The sequence below is a fragment of the Heterodontus francisci genome, chromosome 18 (assembly GCF_036365525.1).
Source record: "Heterodontus francisci isolate sHetFra1 chromosome 18, sHetFra1.hap1, whole genome shotgun sequence".
In the NCBI taxonomy this organism is placed as follows: Eukaryota; Metazoa; Chordata; class Chondrichthyes; order Heterodontiformes; family Heterodontidae; genus Heterodontus; species Heterodontus francisci.
This window is the reverse complement of record NC_090388.1, coordinates 51,145,997-51,163,123: the sequence shown is the minus strand read 5'-3', so window position 1 is coordinate 51,163,123 and position 17,127 is coordinate 51,145,997. Positions and strand designations below refer to the sequence as shown.

The window sequence follows — 17,127 nt, the reverse complement described above, 5'->3', positions numbered from 1 at the left end:
AACGAGTGAAGGGTGGAGCAAGCAAGCGGGGGGGGCGTGACTGGTGATATTTTTCCATTATCAGAAGTAACTCTCACTAAAGAAAAGGTTGGTGACCCCTGCCATAGAGAAACTGACTTTAAAACAATCAGGATAGATTAAACACACTGGTAATGGTCAGAAAGAGTAAAATTAAAGTAAAATATACAAAAATGGATTGGGACAATTGAGGGTTAAGGAAAAAAAAATACTGAGCCAAAACTGTCCATAAGATAGATAAGGGTAAAGGGAGAGCTGGAGAATCTTTTAAGTGCAAGATTTATTGAGGATAAGGTAAACTGTAGCTTTTTGTGCAATGTATTATGATTTTCTTTGCCTGTATTATAATCTGTTGCCTGAATTGTATGTAGTTATGTGCTAATAACTTAGAATTAGCAGCGCTCCTACAAAAAGATAAGGAGTATCATTGAGTGAGGTGATCTATAGGTGGGGGAGTGCCAATGTGCACACTTATTTGCAACAGCTAGGTTAGTAAGGGGCTGATTACAAGAAATCAACAAAGATATTTCCTTCTCAAGGATATTCACTAGCTGCATATTAGGATAAGTGCATAATTAGCAAATGTATCTGTTAGAATTCTGTTAATGTGTTAAAAGAACAATGACACCAATATGGGACTTGGTTCATCTACAATTAATTGTAGGTGCTTAATAGTCCCTAATAGGGTAAAAGCAGATGAGTAGTATGCTTGATGAATATTATTAGAGCATGTCGCTATCACCAGTTCTGATGAAAGGTCACAGACCTGAAACATTAACTCTGCTTCTCATACCAGAAATGCTGCCAGACCTGCTGAGTATTTCCAGCAATTTCTGTTTTTATTTCAGATTTCCAGCATACGCGGTGTTTTGCTTTTATTTATGTCGTGCTTGTAAATAATGTGCTTAGATCCATCTTGCTCAAATATGTTATTGCATTTGATCATAACATTCCACCCTTGCCTGTAACATTTATAACCAATCTGCAACAAACATTACTAGAACCGAGATACAACAATACCAAGGCCACTACTGGTGGGAAAAGTCAAAAAGAAACAACTGTTAGAAGTATCATAGCTCATCATGACACACGAAACAATTGAGGGAGGTATATAGAGGGAAAAAACCCTTTTTAAACAAATTCACACCAAAAACTTTTACCATATTACCCGTCATGGCCCACACAAACTGAATTGGACTGAAAACAGAATTTTGTGCAAACTTCAGTCTTTCTAAATAATAGTTTTTAAAACTGCAATCATGGGTACAAAATAAACTAACCCCACTAAGTGTAAAAACCCTTTGGGTGTGTCATCAATTTGTTCTCTTGTAATTTGTGGGTCAAATGGACTATAAGCCTAATTGAATGTTAAAAAGTCTTTCAGGCTGAAAGCTTGTTTACACTTCAGGGCCAATTTTAACTGGCAAAAGGCAGACTCCATTGCAGGCCTAACAGATTTGGATGTTGCCAGTCAGTTGCTCAGCTGTTTCTGGTGAAAAGCGGCAGCTGGGCATCATGGTGGTGATGAGGATTGGGTGGCCGGGAAGCCATCTGTCAGTACCAAGAAAAGGCTGCCAGCAGGTCTCCAGTGGGTGCCTCATTTGCTGCCGAAACCATTGAGATTAACAGCTTAACTTCTAATCTTATACAACACTGGAAACTGCACCTCAGCTAACTCTGTCAAGCTTGTAGTACACTGGATTCTGGATCATTCCCCCAGCCTTGTGCCACAATCATAGCCTTATCTCTATTTTGAACACTTAGAAATTGGTGACTGTTGCGGCAGAATTCTTTGTACATGAATCACAAGGAGCATCTGTATGGTACTGTGTCCAAGTTATTGAGCATGAATGTTTGAAAACTAGCTTCACAGAATCAACTTAGAATGATAAAATATGATGGGAAAAGTAATTGGGAAAAGATATCTGCTTTTCTCATCTAATAGATGTAGTTTTGGATTCAAGAATATAGAATCATTTGGTAAATTGAAAAAACTGAAGGAAATTGCCACTGCATTAACATACCTGCAAATTTGAAATTCCTACAGCTGTAATGATCCCGAACATCACCATCAACATTCCGCCGATTACTGGCTGTGGGATGGTGCTGAAAATTGCTCCAATTTTTACAAACATTCCCATGAAGATCATTAGAAATCCACTGGTGAGTATAACTTTCCGACTTCCCACCTGAAATCAAACACAGAGGGAGATGCCTTAGCATTGAACATTCCTATGTTCCTATGATTGTCCCAGTGTAAAATTTCCATTTTCTACATCAGCTATTCTTTTCTGGGTAAGATTGTCAAATTACTGTCAATTATTTGTTAGCTCCGGTGGTCTTGTTGCACATTTGGAACGAGGTTGAGACTGCTCCAAATTCATGTAGGAGCTTTACAGAGACAGAAGAGGAGACCATCATCCCACTGGGTTGGAACCCACTGTGCTACATAATTTCCCATGTAATTCACATTTTACCCTGGAAAAACTGGACTGATGCCACTGTTGATTTCAGGATAATATTATGTGAGGACATCTGTGTGCCTGTGGAACTGCAGGAGAAGTTTATGTTTGTATAATTGTAAGTGAATGTTGATGGAATGAGCTTGTTGGGCCTCATTTTCTAGCTCCAGACTTTTCTTATGCTGGCAAAAGACAGGCATCTGGTACACCTAAAATTGAAGTAGATACACTGGAAGCAGTGCCTTAGCATTGAGCATTAGAGAACTTCACTAATATCTCCTTCATTTGTTTTCCCATTACATCTCTGTGAAATGCCTTGGGACTTTCTATGTTAATGATGCTATATAAATTCAAGCTGTTGCTCTGATTAGGTTTTTTTTAAAATCACTTTAATTGTGGGTTCCTGGCAAAGCTCCTAGGTGCTGAGCTTCCAGTTACAACCATGGCATCACAAGAGAAGATGAAAAAATGAAGAGTTAGTCTCCTGGGCTGTTACCTCATACCTGCAAACAGTTGGTTTCAGGAATGTCAATGCTCAATGCTACAGAATAGGGATAGATTCAGGTTCAAGTCTTATTTTACTCTGTTCCTGGTTTGAGCTACATCAACTGGTAAGTGCAGGAGAGATGAATTTCCCTGCCCCAGGCAGTTGTTTTATGCCTCCTGTACTGGGAGCCTGGGTGCAGGCTACACATCCATGTTCTCTGTTCCACAAGTCAGGACAGGGGATAAAAATACAAAAGAGGAATTTACTTGAACATCCTCACAAGTACAGTATTTTCTTATGGGAAAATCTCTCAATTCTGCAGATTATACCTTGCGAAGCAAGTTATTTGCAGACAACTGGCCAAGAGTACGTTGAAATAGTCAAGCCTAAAGATAATAAAGGTCTGGATGGGCTACCAGCAATGTATCCTTTTCTAAGTCCGATAGTATCCCTTTTAACTTTTCTCAATATAGCCTCGCTGCAGCTATAATTTTTTAGGCCATACCTTTACGGCACACATGGCTATCTACATTCTGGAGCAAAGAATCCCCTGCACCTACAGTCTTTTGGAAGCTATCTTAACCAAAGCTGTCCCCTCTCATTTTCGAGCTTCCTTTTCTGCTGAGACCTTGTTTCGTTCTGCGGTGTTGGATAATGCATGGTATGTGTTCATTAAAATGATCTCTTGGAGTTTCATAGGCTTTCCATCTTTCTCTTACCAACTTTACTCCAGCATGTATCCTTGTTCCCTTGGTTTCTTTCAGCACATTTCCTTATCAGGACAACCCTGCCCCTGGTTGTACTGGTCACACATTCCTGATAGTTTGCTGTGCAGGTCTAAAGTTAGTTTGGTCTTTGCACAGATCTGTGGTGACTTATTTACTGAGCTTCCCACTATCCACCTTCTCAAGGACATTGAGGATTGGGTAACAAATGCTGGCTGTGTCAGCAATGCTTACATCCAGTGAAAGAATGAAAGAAACTAAGCTTCAAAAATCCACTTGCATTTGTTGCCCATATAAGTTCCTGTACTTTGCTTTGTAAAATTTATTTTTACATTTGATTATCAGACATTTTTCATATATTTTCATCCATCAATTTTATGTCTTTTTTTATTTTGGGTTGTCTGTGGTTGTTCCCTTTTGTCATCAAATTCTCACAGGAGTTCCCCTACATCACTGCTACTCTTTAACAATAACTTCTGTGAGGTGCTCTCCCATCAAAACTGTCTATGCTGCATTTATTGAAAATATTCAGGTCATTTATCCTTTTTTCTATTCTACTTCCTTTTAATTCACCTGGTTGCTGTATTTTTGGATTACTTCTGAGGCTATAGAGTTTAACTCTCTTACATTGAAGCATGTCACCATTTACTTCTACTTAGATTTGCTTTTGCCCAAATACTAACTACTTCTATGCAAATAGCACCAGCAGCAAATTTTTTTGTGAACACTATCTTTTATTTATTCTCCACAAAACTTTATGACATTGATACTCTTAATCACAAAAGTAATATTTTTTTTTAAAGAGAACAGAATTCGGAGCAAAGCATTTGAATTTGGCGGCCTTGTTTGGTACACAAGAAAGATCTGCTTTAACTGATGTGTTAAATGAAACACTGGAGTCTAAGAGCAAAGTTTCCAGTCGACCAGCTGTGGTACGTTCTCTGTCCTATGAGGAGCCCAGGAGACTGCCGAAGCATGAAACTACCTGCCCATTTACCTCCTCTCTCCTCACTATCCCAGGCCCCAAACACTCCTTTCAGGTGAAGCAGCGATTTACTTGTACTTCTTTCAATGTAGTATACTGTATTCGCTGCTCACAGTGTGGTCTCCTCTACATTGGGGAGACCAAGCGCAGACTGGGTGACCGCTTTGCGGAACATCTCCGCTCAGTCCGCAAGCAGGACCCTGAGCTTCCGGTTGCTTGCCATTTCAACACTCCCCCCTGCTCTCATGCTCACATCTCTGTCCTTGGATTGCTGCAGTGTTCCAGTGAACATCAACGCAAGCTTGAGGAACAGCATCTCATCTACCGATTAGGCACACTACAGCCTGCCGGACTGAACATTGAGTTCAATAATTTCAGAGCATGACAGCCCCCCACTTTACTTTCATTTTTAGTCATTTTTAGTTATTTTTTCTTCCTTTTTTTTTACATTCCTTTTTACATTTTTACAATCTTTTTTTGCATTTATTTCATTTCATCTTAGTTTGTTCAGTTTGCTTACCCACTGTTTTTTTCAGGTTGTTTTTCTTCAGGTTTGCACTTGCTGCTGTTCAATATTCAGTATATTCACACCTAATCTGTACTAATGCTTTGTCTTTCAACACACCATTAACATATTGTTTGCCTTTGCTCCGTGACCTTTTGGTCAGCTATGTGGCCTGGTCCAATCTGCACCTTCTCCTTTGTTATCTCTTGCCCAACCCCCACCTCACTTGTTTATAATCCGTGACTTTTCTAATATTTGTCAGTTCCGAAGAAGGGTCGCTGACCCGAAACGTTAACTCTGCTTCTCTTTCCACAGATGCTGCCAGACCTGCTGAGTGATTCCAGCATTTCTTGTGTTTGTGTTGAAGCATGAAACTTCCCAGACTGTCAAAAAACAGTTTTGTCCTGCTATTCAGAAACTAATGAGTTGTGGAGTTGACCTTCAGCCTGTGTCTGAGTTACCAGAAAATCGTCTCTGTGAAAATGGAAGTAAAAAAAATGTGGAAGAATCATTAGCAGGACTGTTCCATTCACAATCTTCAATAGGAAATGTCTCTTCACAGCAAAACTCCTTGAATGAATCTAGTTCTTTATTCTCTAAGGGCACTCGCAATTTGCTTCAGAAGCTACATGGTACCCAGGCACCACTTCCTACATCATGTCCTTCTATAGTTCAGTCAGAACTTTTCTTCAGTAGATCTCGGAATGGTTCGCAGGCACTGCCTATTTCTCAGTCTCAGTCTACCTATCTTAGCTCCAGCCTACATGTGCAACCTAAAATGCACCATGTTCTGACATTAGACAAGGCCAAGAGAACTGCTGCCTCAAATAGTTGTAGTAACCAAATACAGATCCCTGGTATCATACCTCCTCATGACTTGCTTCAGAAGCTTCAAATAGTCCAGCAGGAACAGCAGCATCATGCTGGGAAAATGACTCTTGCAGCTAAGTTCTCAGCTCGGCCACCTCCTGTTGTCAATCAACCTAATTCCTCAATGACACCTTTAGATTCTCGGACAGCGAAAAATGTCAGTTCAGAAAAACAGAACCTACATTTTCAGGTAAGAAAATGTAAATGGAAGGGACTTAAAGATTGTGCTATGATAAATTGACCAAATGTTTTACTGCAATCATTTGTTCTGTGAAGACCTAAAGTAACCAGATTACTTCTTTAATTAATCTTCATTAATGAAAAGAAAACTTGAAGTAACATTTTCCTACAGTATTTGGACAATAGAGAAGTTTCAGAACATGCAGTCTTATATTCTCTGAAAAAATTGTGCTCTATTTATCAAGTTTCCAGTGGTAATCATCTTAAGTAAGCTGTCAGTACAAAACCGTTTTCAAAATTTAAGTCATCTGAACTTTGGAGGTAATTTTAACCCTCTAACGGATAGGTTTGGGTCAAGTAAAAGGTTAAAATTTCAAACTCGACTTGCACTCACCCACTTCTGCTTTTAATGGGTCAGTGGATGGCAATCAGGAACTCAGGAGGCAGATCGGTTGGTAAAAACTTGTAAGGAGGTTGTGTGCCTCCATCAACAGCCTTTTATTTTTAATGCATATTAGCTGGGTTTCCCAGGCCTCAGGAAACCCGGCAGATAAAAGGTGAGAAGGGTTGGATCCATAAAGTTAAAGGCCTTTACAGCACTGCTTGTGGGCCAAGAGAAGGAGTGTTTCCTAACTTGTAAAGCCCCACCCCCAACCCCCTCCCACTTCCATCTTGTTCCCCTCCCAAGCATGCTTTATACCTTGGTGATCCTTTCAACCACATAACCCCACACGATCTCTCCCCCTCCCCGACTATCACGAGATTCCCTCCTCCCCCCTGGCAATCTGTTGTGCCTGTCCCCTTCCCAGAACCCCCAACTCCAGTGTCTCCCTACCTCCTCCTTCACTGTGGCCTTCTGCTGCAGGATTTCCCAACCCACCCCACCAAAGGAAAGGCAATATCGACATTCAGGAAACCTATGCTTTCAGGTTTCCTATCCAGAACTCCTCCCCCCATTCCAAATACGCGGCTCGGTAAATAATCGGGGCCATGTTTCCATACTGCTTTACACCAAAAAAATGAGTGAACTACCTTAAGCTGCAGGATTTATGGAATAAAGTAGGAGAACATTTTGGAAGAGTGACCGCAATACAATTAGGTTCAGTGTAAGAATATGGAAAAAGAAAAGTTAAGACAAGGTAATTGACTAGAAAAAAAAATTATAGCAAAATAAAAAAGGAACTTGTCAAGATTAAATAAAAATAAAATTAGTGAAATATTACCTTAAATCAAGGATAATCAAAAGGAGATTAAAAAGATAAACGTCAAGTAAGTATCAGCAAAAAGAAAAGAAGTGCATCAAAGGCTGAGGTTCTGTTAAATAGGGAGATTAGAACAACTTTCAAACTTTAAAAAAGCATTTAGGATTTAACTAGGTGGATTTGGGAAATGACAGCTAGAACAAATATAAAGGATGTATAAGAAAGCTATAAAAAGGGAGATTAATAGGCTAAGATGGTATGCAAGGAAATTAGCAAAATAAAGGGCGCATTAATAGCAAGATAATTAGATTAGGTGTAATTGCTAAAAGATGATGGCAAGCTTACAGCTGAGAATTGGCAGAGGTATTAAATTGGGTATACATTGGGATTGCAGAAGTAGTTGCAAAACAGTTATTGGAGGTTATTATTCTAAGAGAATTGGTACTAACGGAACAAAGTTTAGATGGGTAGTACCGTAAAAAATGGAGGCCATCAGTAGCCTTAGAGGCCCTAAAGGGTTTCTGCAACTCACGGGCTCGATGCCATATTGGTGAGGGTGTTGCACACACAGCGAGTGTCAGCCAGAAGTATGGGAGTGGCTTGGCAGTTGCAACTAGTTGCTTCCAGACATGGGTGCAGTAGTAGGTATTCCCCTGAGAAGACGGCATAACTGGGAGAATGAGCAGAGGGGTGCAGAGCAGGGAAAGCTGAAGGAGGAGGGGAGGAAGCTCTCAGCAGGAGACCATACCGCCCAGGGTGTTCAAGGAGTAATTCTACATGAACCTCAGTAACAAACATTGCATGAGATGTCTGCGCTTCATGAAGGAGATCATCACTGAAGTTTGCCACCTACTGCAGCCACAACTGCAACCTCAGAGCAGGGTGTGGATTGCACTGCCAGTGGCTGTGAAGGTGACCGTGGCCGTTGCCATGCTGGGCCCTCACCTGCCAAGAATGAGGCACATTAATTTTGTCATGAACATTGATCTTAAACTTACTGGAGTGAAGAACGGACTTGTTGAACACATCAGCCATAGCTGGAAAAGACATTTGCATATTAACAGAAGGTGTTTGCAAGGACAAAGCATCCATTCCCTGACGTTCAACCAACAATGGACTTTTGATCACCAGAGGTTGAAGATGGGGGAGCTCGCATTCCAGGTTGACTGCTAAGATGGCCGAATACACAAACGGACATGGTCAAACCAGCTAGTCACATGATTAACCTGCTGGGCAGCCTGAGTTTTTTGAATTTGTACAAACAATTTGAACTGAAAGCCGTTTGCTCCTGGACAGAGAAGGTCTCTCTCCTGTCTGCTCCCATCTCTTTCTCACAAACCTCTGAAGACACATGAACACCAAGAGAGAAAAGTCTCCTACAGCGAACAAGGTTTAAGAAGAATACTGGGCCCCAACGAAAAGCAAGATCTACCTACAAGCAAGGACTCTATAGTGAGCTCGAAGAACCATAACACAGAACATCTCTTCAGATATTACCTCAAACTTTTCCACTTTATTTCTTCTGTTTTCTTTCTGTCTCTATCTGCATGTGTGCATCGCGTATACATGCTAGCTTGGGCGCGTTGTGTATCCATAGGTGTTAACCGAATTAGAGTTTAAGTTTAATAAATTTCAACATTTTTTCTTTAAACCTAAGAAAGCCTGTTTGTGCTGTTCCTTTGCCTTATAATTGGAAAGCGGTGAACAAGGATTCACCAAGGGGGAGCTAAAAACATGGTGTGTTTAAAATTAAACTCCGTTACAGTAAGACCAGGTGAAGGCTGGAACAGAGTAACTCCAGTGAAAGCATGGCCAATATAGAGGACCATAAATCAGGGATGAGTGCAAAATTATTAAAACCAGCTCCACTAATTCCAAAATTCAATGAGGAGGAGGTTGAAAAATGTTTTGTGTCCTTTGAGAAACTGGCAAGGCAGCTAAAATGGCCAGCTGAGACCTGGTCTCTTTTACTACAAAGCAAGCTAACTGGAAAAGCCCATGAGGTTTATTCCCTGTTGCCAGATGAGAGTTCATCAAATTATGAACTGACCAAAAATGCTATCCTCTGAGCATATAAATGAGTACCCGAGGCCTATTGCCAAAAGTTTAGAATCCTCAAGAAGCAAGCACAGTGGTGCAGTGGTTAGCACCGCAGCCTCACAGCTCCAGCGACCCGGGTTCAATTCTGGGTACTGCCTGTGTGGAGTTTGCAAGTTCTCCCTGTGTCTGCATGGGTTTCCTCCCGGTGCTCCGGTTTCCTCCCACATACCAAAGACTTGCAGGTTGGTAGGTAAATTGGTCATTATAAATTGCCCCTAGTATAGGTAGGTGGTAGGGAAAATGTGGGGATGTGGTAGGAATATGGAATTAATGTAGGATTAGTATAAATGGGTGGTTGATGGTCGGCAAAGACTCGGTGGGCCGAAGGGCCTGTTTCAGTGCTGTATCTCTAAATAAATAAATAAAAAATAAAAAATCTCGAAAGATTGATGAAATATTCAAGTTGTGAACAGACTTTATAGAGAGTTAAAGTTTCTGAGTGTAAAAGAAGAATTTAGCACAAAATAGGAAACCTAGCTTTTTGGATGCAGCTTTGGCAAAGCAGGAGGGTAGATAGCGAGAAAGATAAAGAACTTTGAGTGAGGCCATCATAAGATAGAAAGTGGTCAGTATTTGCCAGGGATAGACTGAAAAGCTGACAAGGAGGAGGTGTTATCAATTTTGGAAAGTGTGAAAATAGATAAGTCCCCTGGGCCAGATGGGATTTATCCTAGGCTTCTCTGGGAAGCTAGGGAGGAGATTGCAGAGCCTTTGTCCTTGATCTTTATGTCATCATTGTCGACAGGAATAGTGCCGGAAGACTGGAGGATAGCAAATGTTGTCCCCTTGTTCAAGAAGGGGAGTAGAGACAGCCCTGGTAATTATAAACCTGTGAGCCTTACTTCGGTTGCGGGTAAAATGTTGGAAAAGGTTATAAGAGACAGGATTTATAATCATCTTGAAAAGAATAAGTTCATTAGCGATAGTCAGCACAGTTTTGTGACGGGTAGGTCGTGCCTCACAAACCTTATTGAGTTTTTTGAGAAGGTGACCAAATAGGTGGATGAGGGTAAAGCCGTGGATGTGGTGTATATGGATTTCAGTAAGGCGTTTGATAAGGTTCCCCACGGTAGGCTATTGCAGAAAATACGGAAGTATGGGGTTGAAGGTGATTTAGAGCTTTGGATCAGAAATTGGCTAGCTGAAAGAAGACAGAGGGTGGTGGTTGATGGCAAATGTTCATCCTGGAGTTTAGTTACTAGTGGTGTACCGCAAGGATCTGTTTTGGGGCCACTGCTGTTTGTCATTTTTATAAATGACCTGGAAGAGGGTGTAGAAGGGTGGGTTAGTAAATTTGCAGATGACACTAAGGTCGGTGGAGTTGTGGATAGTGCCGAAGGATGTTGTAGGGTACAGAGGGACATAGATAGGCTGCAGAGCTGGGCTGAGAGATGGCAAATGGAGTTTAATGCGGAAAAGTGTGAGGTGATTCACTTTGGAAGGAGTAACAGGAATGCAGAGTACTGGGCTAATGGGAAGATTCTTGGTAGTGTAGATGAACAGAGAGATCTTGGTGTCCAGGTGCATAAATCCCTGAAGGTTGCTACCCAGGTTAATAGGGCTGTTAAGAAGGCATATGGTGTGTTAGCTTTTATTAGTAGGGGGATCGAGTTTCGGAGCCACGAGGTCATGCTGCAGCTGTACAAAACTCTGGTGAGACCGCACCTGGAGTATTGCGTGCAGTTCTGGTCACCGCATTATAGGAAGAATGTGGAAGCTATGGAAAGGGTGCAGAGGAGATTTACTAGGATGTTGCCTGGTATGGAGGGAAGGTCTTACAAGGAAAGGCTGAGGGGCTTGAGGTTGTTTTCATTGGAGAGAAGGAGGAGGAGAGGTGACTTAATAGAGACATATAAGATAATCAGAGGGTTAGATAGGGTGGATAGTGAGAGTCTTTTTCCTCGGATGGTGATGGCAAACACGAGGGGACATAACTTCAAGTTGAGGGGTGATAGATATAGGACAGATGTGAGAGGTAGTTTCTTTACTCAGAGAGTAGTAAGGGCGTGGAACGCCCTGCCTGCAGCAGTAGTAGATTCGCCAACTTTAAGGGCATTTAAGTGGTCATTGGATAGACATATGGATGAAAATGGAATAGTGTAGGTCAGATGGTTTCACAGGTCGGCGCAACATCGAGGGCCGAAGGGCCTGTACTGCGCTGTAATGTTCTAAAAAAAAAGCTCTAGGTCCACTCCCACAGTGTATCCATGCGGAGCGAGGCTTCCATCTGCTGGCGACTCCAACTGAATTCCCACAGTCAGGGGCATTTGCATATGGTGGGCAGGTACCTGTGAAAGTAGTGCCTACCAGGTGGGGTTATAAGAAATTAGCAGCAGAGGGCAGACATTAGAACAGAGTGCTGACAACAGCAGATAAGAGGCTTTTTGCATAAAAAGAAAACTTTATATAGAAACAGGCCCTTTGGCCCACCGAGTCTGTGCCAACCATCAACCACCCATTTATACTAATCCTACATTAATCCCATTACCCTCTCACATCCCCACCTTCCCTCAATTCCCCTACCACCTACCTACACTAGGGGCAATTTGTAATGGCCAATTTACCTACCAACCTGCAAGTCTTTGGCTGTGGGAGGAAACCGGAGCACCCGGCGAAAACCCACGCAGTCACAGGGAGAACTTGCAAACTCCGCACAGGCAGTACCCAGAATCGAACCCGGGTCGCTGGAGCTGTGAGGCTGCGGTGCTAACCACCGCGCCACTGTGCCGCCCAAACTGTCCCATTTCCAAAAGGAAACAGGTGCTCTATGAAAACTGGCTGTAGAAAATGTGGTGCAAACCACTTCTCCCAGAATATGGTCCTGGCAGGTAACATACACCTTCCTTCATTCAGGTGTGCATTACACCAGGAATGAAATTGGTAAGAATTCTGATAACATTATCATCCTGCCAGTCCCACCTTTTTTCCTTATGTCATCAGCAAATGGGCTGGACACAAGATTGCCCACCTATGGCTGGTCACAAAACCCTAGCACAGTCCAAATGTGCAGAAAACTGGCATAACTGAACCCTGCCCCTATCTGCCCCAATTATGCTTGAGATCCACCTGAAACATTACAGATTTTCAGAACCTCCACCTCTGACAAAGAACCAACATTTTCAAAGGGTATGGACCAGATTAAGATATAAATGATTTGACTACAAGGCTGCCAGATTACTAGATGCTGCAAACACTGAGGGTTCATGGCCTGAAGGGAAATTGCTTAACGTAGAGTGGAACCATCAGCAGTAGAATAGAGAGGGTTGGATAAGTGAAGGTTGTCATTGATATCAAGAAGGAACAAAGTTGCAAGAGAACAAAGCACTGTGGAAACTCTTGGCTAAAGGAAAATCAGTTAGAGGATGAGCCATCAACTATGGCACAGATACAGGAATTTTAAAAAGAAACAAGATAGTATTGACACTCTTTCAGGGTGAAACAGCAACTTACCTATATTTCTATCACTTTAGTAAACTGTATTTGCTGCTCACGCTACAGTCTTCACTAGACTGGGGGGACCAAACACAGTTTGCGTGATCACTTTGCTGCACACCTCCGTTCAGTCTGCAAGTGTGACCCCAAGCCTCTGGTCTCTTGCCTTTTTAGCTCACTGTACCACTCCCACTCCGACCTCTCTGTCCTTGGCCTCCTATACTGTTCTAATGAAGCTCAATGGAACCTTGAGGAACAGCAACTCATCTTGTGATCAGGCACTTTACAACCTTCCAGATTCAACATTGAGTTCAACAATTTCAGATCATAACCTCTGCTCCCATTTTTTCAGACAGCAAATGCTGGTAATGATTCTGCTGTTGTAATTTACAGCTTCTATAGATCCATCTTTTGTTTCTTGTCCCATTACCACTCCCTTTTGCCTTGCACCATTATCCCTTTTGTCAGTTAATTACTCCTGTCTTCCACCCGATCTCAGTTCTTCCCCTTTTTTCTATCTTCCACCACCACCCCCACCCCCTTTCCTCCCACCTTTCTCTGCCTCTGTTACTTCTGTAACATTTTCCAGTTCTGACAAAACGTTTTTGACCTGAAACGTTAACTCTGTTTCTCCCTCCACAGATGCTGCCAGATGTGCTCAATATTTTCAGCATTTTTTGCGGACAGTTTTGGTAGGTGACCAATTGTTGGTAACTTGTTGTAACTGTACATAGTGCCAGACCCAGTCAAAGGCTTACAATTTTATTATCCGTCTGAGTTCTGTCATCTTAGGTGTCATGTGGAATCTGGGAAGGGAAAGTCACTGTGGCAGGTTATGTTTACACATCTATTAGCAGCTGATTGTGGAGCAGGACCGTGCATAGCTAATAGTGAATTGAAATGAAGAAACAGTGATTACCTTTCAAATAATATTAACATAAATATGAACAACATTATTGAAAATTATTTAGAGTGCTAACATGTATATTTGAGGGAACTGTCTCCCATTTGTGTCTTCAATTTATACCTTAGTGATTCCCAGAGCACCAACATTCTCGCTGTAGGAGGTGGTTCCATTGCCTGTGCCCCATGCTCCAGCAATGAGACAACCAATTCCTTCAATGCCAATCCCTCGATTAATGGCGTCTTTTGGAGGAACAGGAGTACCACAGAGCCGAGCACAGGCATGATAGTCTCCGACAGACTCAATCATCGAAGAGATCACTCCAGCTAGAATTCCAAAAATGCCAGCAAGGCTGACTGTTGGTAATCCCCATTGTCCTGAGCACAGAAAGACAAAGTATTACAGTCTCCAGCATTAAACAATGTCACATTTCATTCTGCGATCCCACAGACTGTGATAGTACATTGTTGTGTAACAATATGACATACTAAAGCCCAATTTTAACTTGGGGCGACAGTCATGTGAGCAACGAATTATCCCAATCTTGGTAGCATGAGGCCTGGGATGCTTTAACCCTCAGGGATCACCTGCATAATCTCAGTCTCCCTTCTGAAAACAAAAGGAAACGGCAGCCGGCTGACGGCGAGAACAGAATGTCAGGTGGCAGGAAGTCACTGCTGGTGACTGAAGGAACGGTCCCTGGACTCTAATAAATCACTCGAAGGTGGTTTGGAAAGCCTAAACCTTCCTTGTGGAGTCCAAAAGAACAGTCCTGCTCCTCCTGACCCCACAAGGAATGTAACTAAAAGTAAAGTGGCTTGCCTTTATGGGTCTCTTCTAGCCTCGACCTCTCTACCTGCTCAGGCAGCCTGGCAGGAAAACCTTAACAGGCCACTGGATAAAACAGCAGTGAGGCCCCAGTGGCATCAGTAGAGCTTGATCTGCAATTTAAAAGAAAAACCTCACCGTTTTTCAGTTGGTGTCCTTCCTGCCTGTCAGAAGAACAGGTTAAAACCGGAACCTTCTGGGAGAGAGCAGGACCTCGGCGGTGTGTCTAATGGGCAATTTTAACTGCCTGCCCACCTGGTTTCTGCCAAGCTTAAATCTATGGTGTTATATATGATATTACTATGTAATATTATTACCTGACAGTAGAGTAAGATGATTCAATGCATGGTAGTATACTGTGTGATATTACTGCTTGTAGTGTTATAGCCTGTGATACTCGTCTCAGTATCCAAACATCTCATACAGGAGGGTCTCATCTGCAGGACCCTTTTACAAATCCACTTTTAAAGGACAAACCTTTGGGACTTTTTTAAAAATAGCTTTATTTAAAGAGTGAGTTACAATCACAGGGCAATTGGTTGGAAGGAGGTAATGATGCCAACAGCTTGGCAAGCTGAATTAATATTGTTGGAGGAGCTGATAAAGGTTCTGACACCAACAGTGTGTGAGGCTGAACCAATAAGGAGTTACTGAGTCTGAGAGTATGAAGGAACTAAATGAACAACATCAGGCTGTGAGGAGTTACTGAGGCTCACAGGTGCATTAACATGCACAGCTCAAGTTACACAATTCTTCAAGCTAATTGCTTTTTTTGCTGGTGTTACTTCAACTCGTTTAATCTATTAAGCTAAGTAACTACACTTACCTACAATTTCATCAGCACTCGCTATTTAAAAATATAGTTCTTTCTCTTGTAAGGAAAGAATAGAATTTGTGAAAACCTTATCCATGAACACAGTTGAAGACTGAATTGAAAAAGATGCTAGATCTTAGATTTCAAAAATGAAAATGGAGGCTGTCAAAATCCAACCTTTTTTCACCACTCCTTTTACCGTGGCTGCAATGTGTACTATCTACAAGATGCACTGCAGCAAGTCAGCAAGGTTTCTTCAGCAGCACCTCCACAACCTGTGATCTCTGCCATCTAGAAGGACAAGGGAAGCATGTGCATGGGAACACCATCAGCTCCAAGTTCCCTCCAAGTCACATACCATCCTGACTTGGGCATATATTGCCATTCCTTCATCGCTGGGTTAAAATCTTGGAACTTCCTACCTAACAGCACTGTGGGATCACCTTCACCAGAGAGGCTGCAGCGGTTCAAGAAGGAATCACCATGACCTTTCCAAGGACAACTAGGAATTTACAATAAATGACCGTTTTGCTAGCAATGCCCATTGTCCAAGAATTATTTTTTTTTAAGTATTGTAGAAACATGGCTAATTGTACAACATGAACCTTTTGGGGCTAAATTGGGTAGCCCCTGAAAATGGGCACCAAGATCATGTGGCTGTTGATTGTGATGCAGGCAGCACACCAACTTCATGCTGTCTGCTCATTTTAATGATTTCAATGTCCAGCCAGTGCTAACCGTGCTGTTGATTGGCTGGACGCATCAGCAGGGAGCCAATATCATGAGTAGCTAGCTCCACTTAGAGCTAGCCTGCATTGCTTTAAGTTAGCCTGAACCTCTCGTGCAGGAAGTGACACTGACCTGGGAAATGTGAAAGATTGGCACAACAGGGGAGTGAGTAGACTCCAAGATTTCCTGATGCTGCACTGGAGGCTTTGGTGCAGGAGGTGGAAAGAAGGAGAGATGTCCTGTACCCGTAGGGGCCCAGTAAGCCCTCCGGTCATGCGTACAGAAGGCAGTGGAAGCAGATGGAGGTTATTGCCAGCGGTCAAGCCCTGAGGACTGGGACACAGTGCCGCAAAGATTCAGTGATCTCACGCGAGTGGTCAAGGTCAGTACATGCCTCTTCAAGTGCCATATCCTACCAACTGCACCACTAACCTCAGACGCTCCTCAGTTCACCACAGCCCCATCATTTACCTCAAACCTGATATTCATAGCTTCACCTCACTCTCGCCTTCTGCTGCAGCCTCACACCCACATCACACAGCTTTCACGCACTGCCAGCTATTCAACCATGACAGCCATATCACCCAAACATATTGGACCACACTCACTGACACATTTCCCTTTCTCTCGCAAGAAAAGGTGACGCACAATCGGAGGCAGCAGGAACTAACCAGAAGCGGTCCGGTTTGCCTGCATGTCTGACCTCCATGGAGGAGAGACAGCTGACCATTATGGGTCACCCATTGCTGAGGCTGTGGCCAGCGCAGGGCTAAAATCATCAAAGATGATGGTACCTTCATATCTAATCCTCCTTCTCAGATCCCACTTCCCTGTCTTCCCACACCCTCTTCTGATTTACAAGCTGCAAATGGTGTAAGCATGTACC

At 42.6% G+C, this 17,127-nt stretch overlaps 1 protein-coding gene across 2 annotated transcripts in view; it reads right to left on the bottom strand.

The window, feature by feature from the left end:
- Positions 1 to 17,127, bottom strand: part of slc23a4 (solute carrier family 23 member 4) — a 60,562-nt gene that overhangs the window by 22,825 nt on the left and 20,610 nt on the right. For both annotated transcript variants that reach the window (XM_068050737.1, XM_068050736.1), the window contains exons 8-9: positions 13,994 to 14,247; positions 2,043 to 2,207 (exon numbers count right to left, since the gene is read on the bottom strand). In XM_068050737.1, coding sequence (XP_067906838.1) covers positions 2,043 to 2,207; positions 13,994 to 14,247 — 419 coding nt within the window. The remainder of the gene's footprint in view (positions 1 to 2,042; positions 2,208 to 13,993; positions 14,248 to 17,127) is intronic.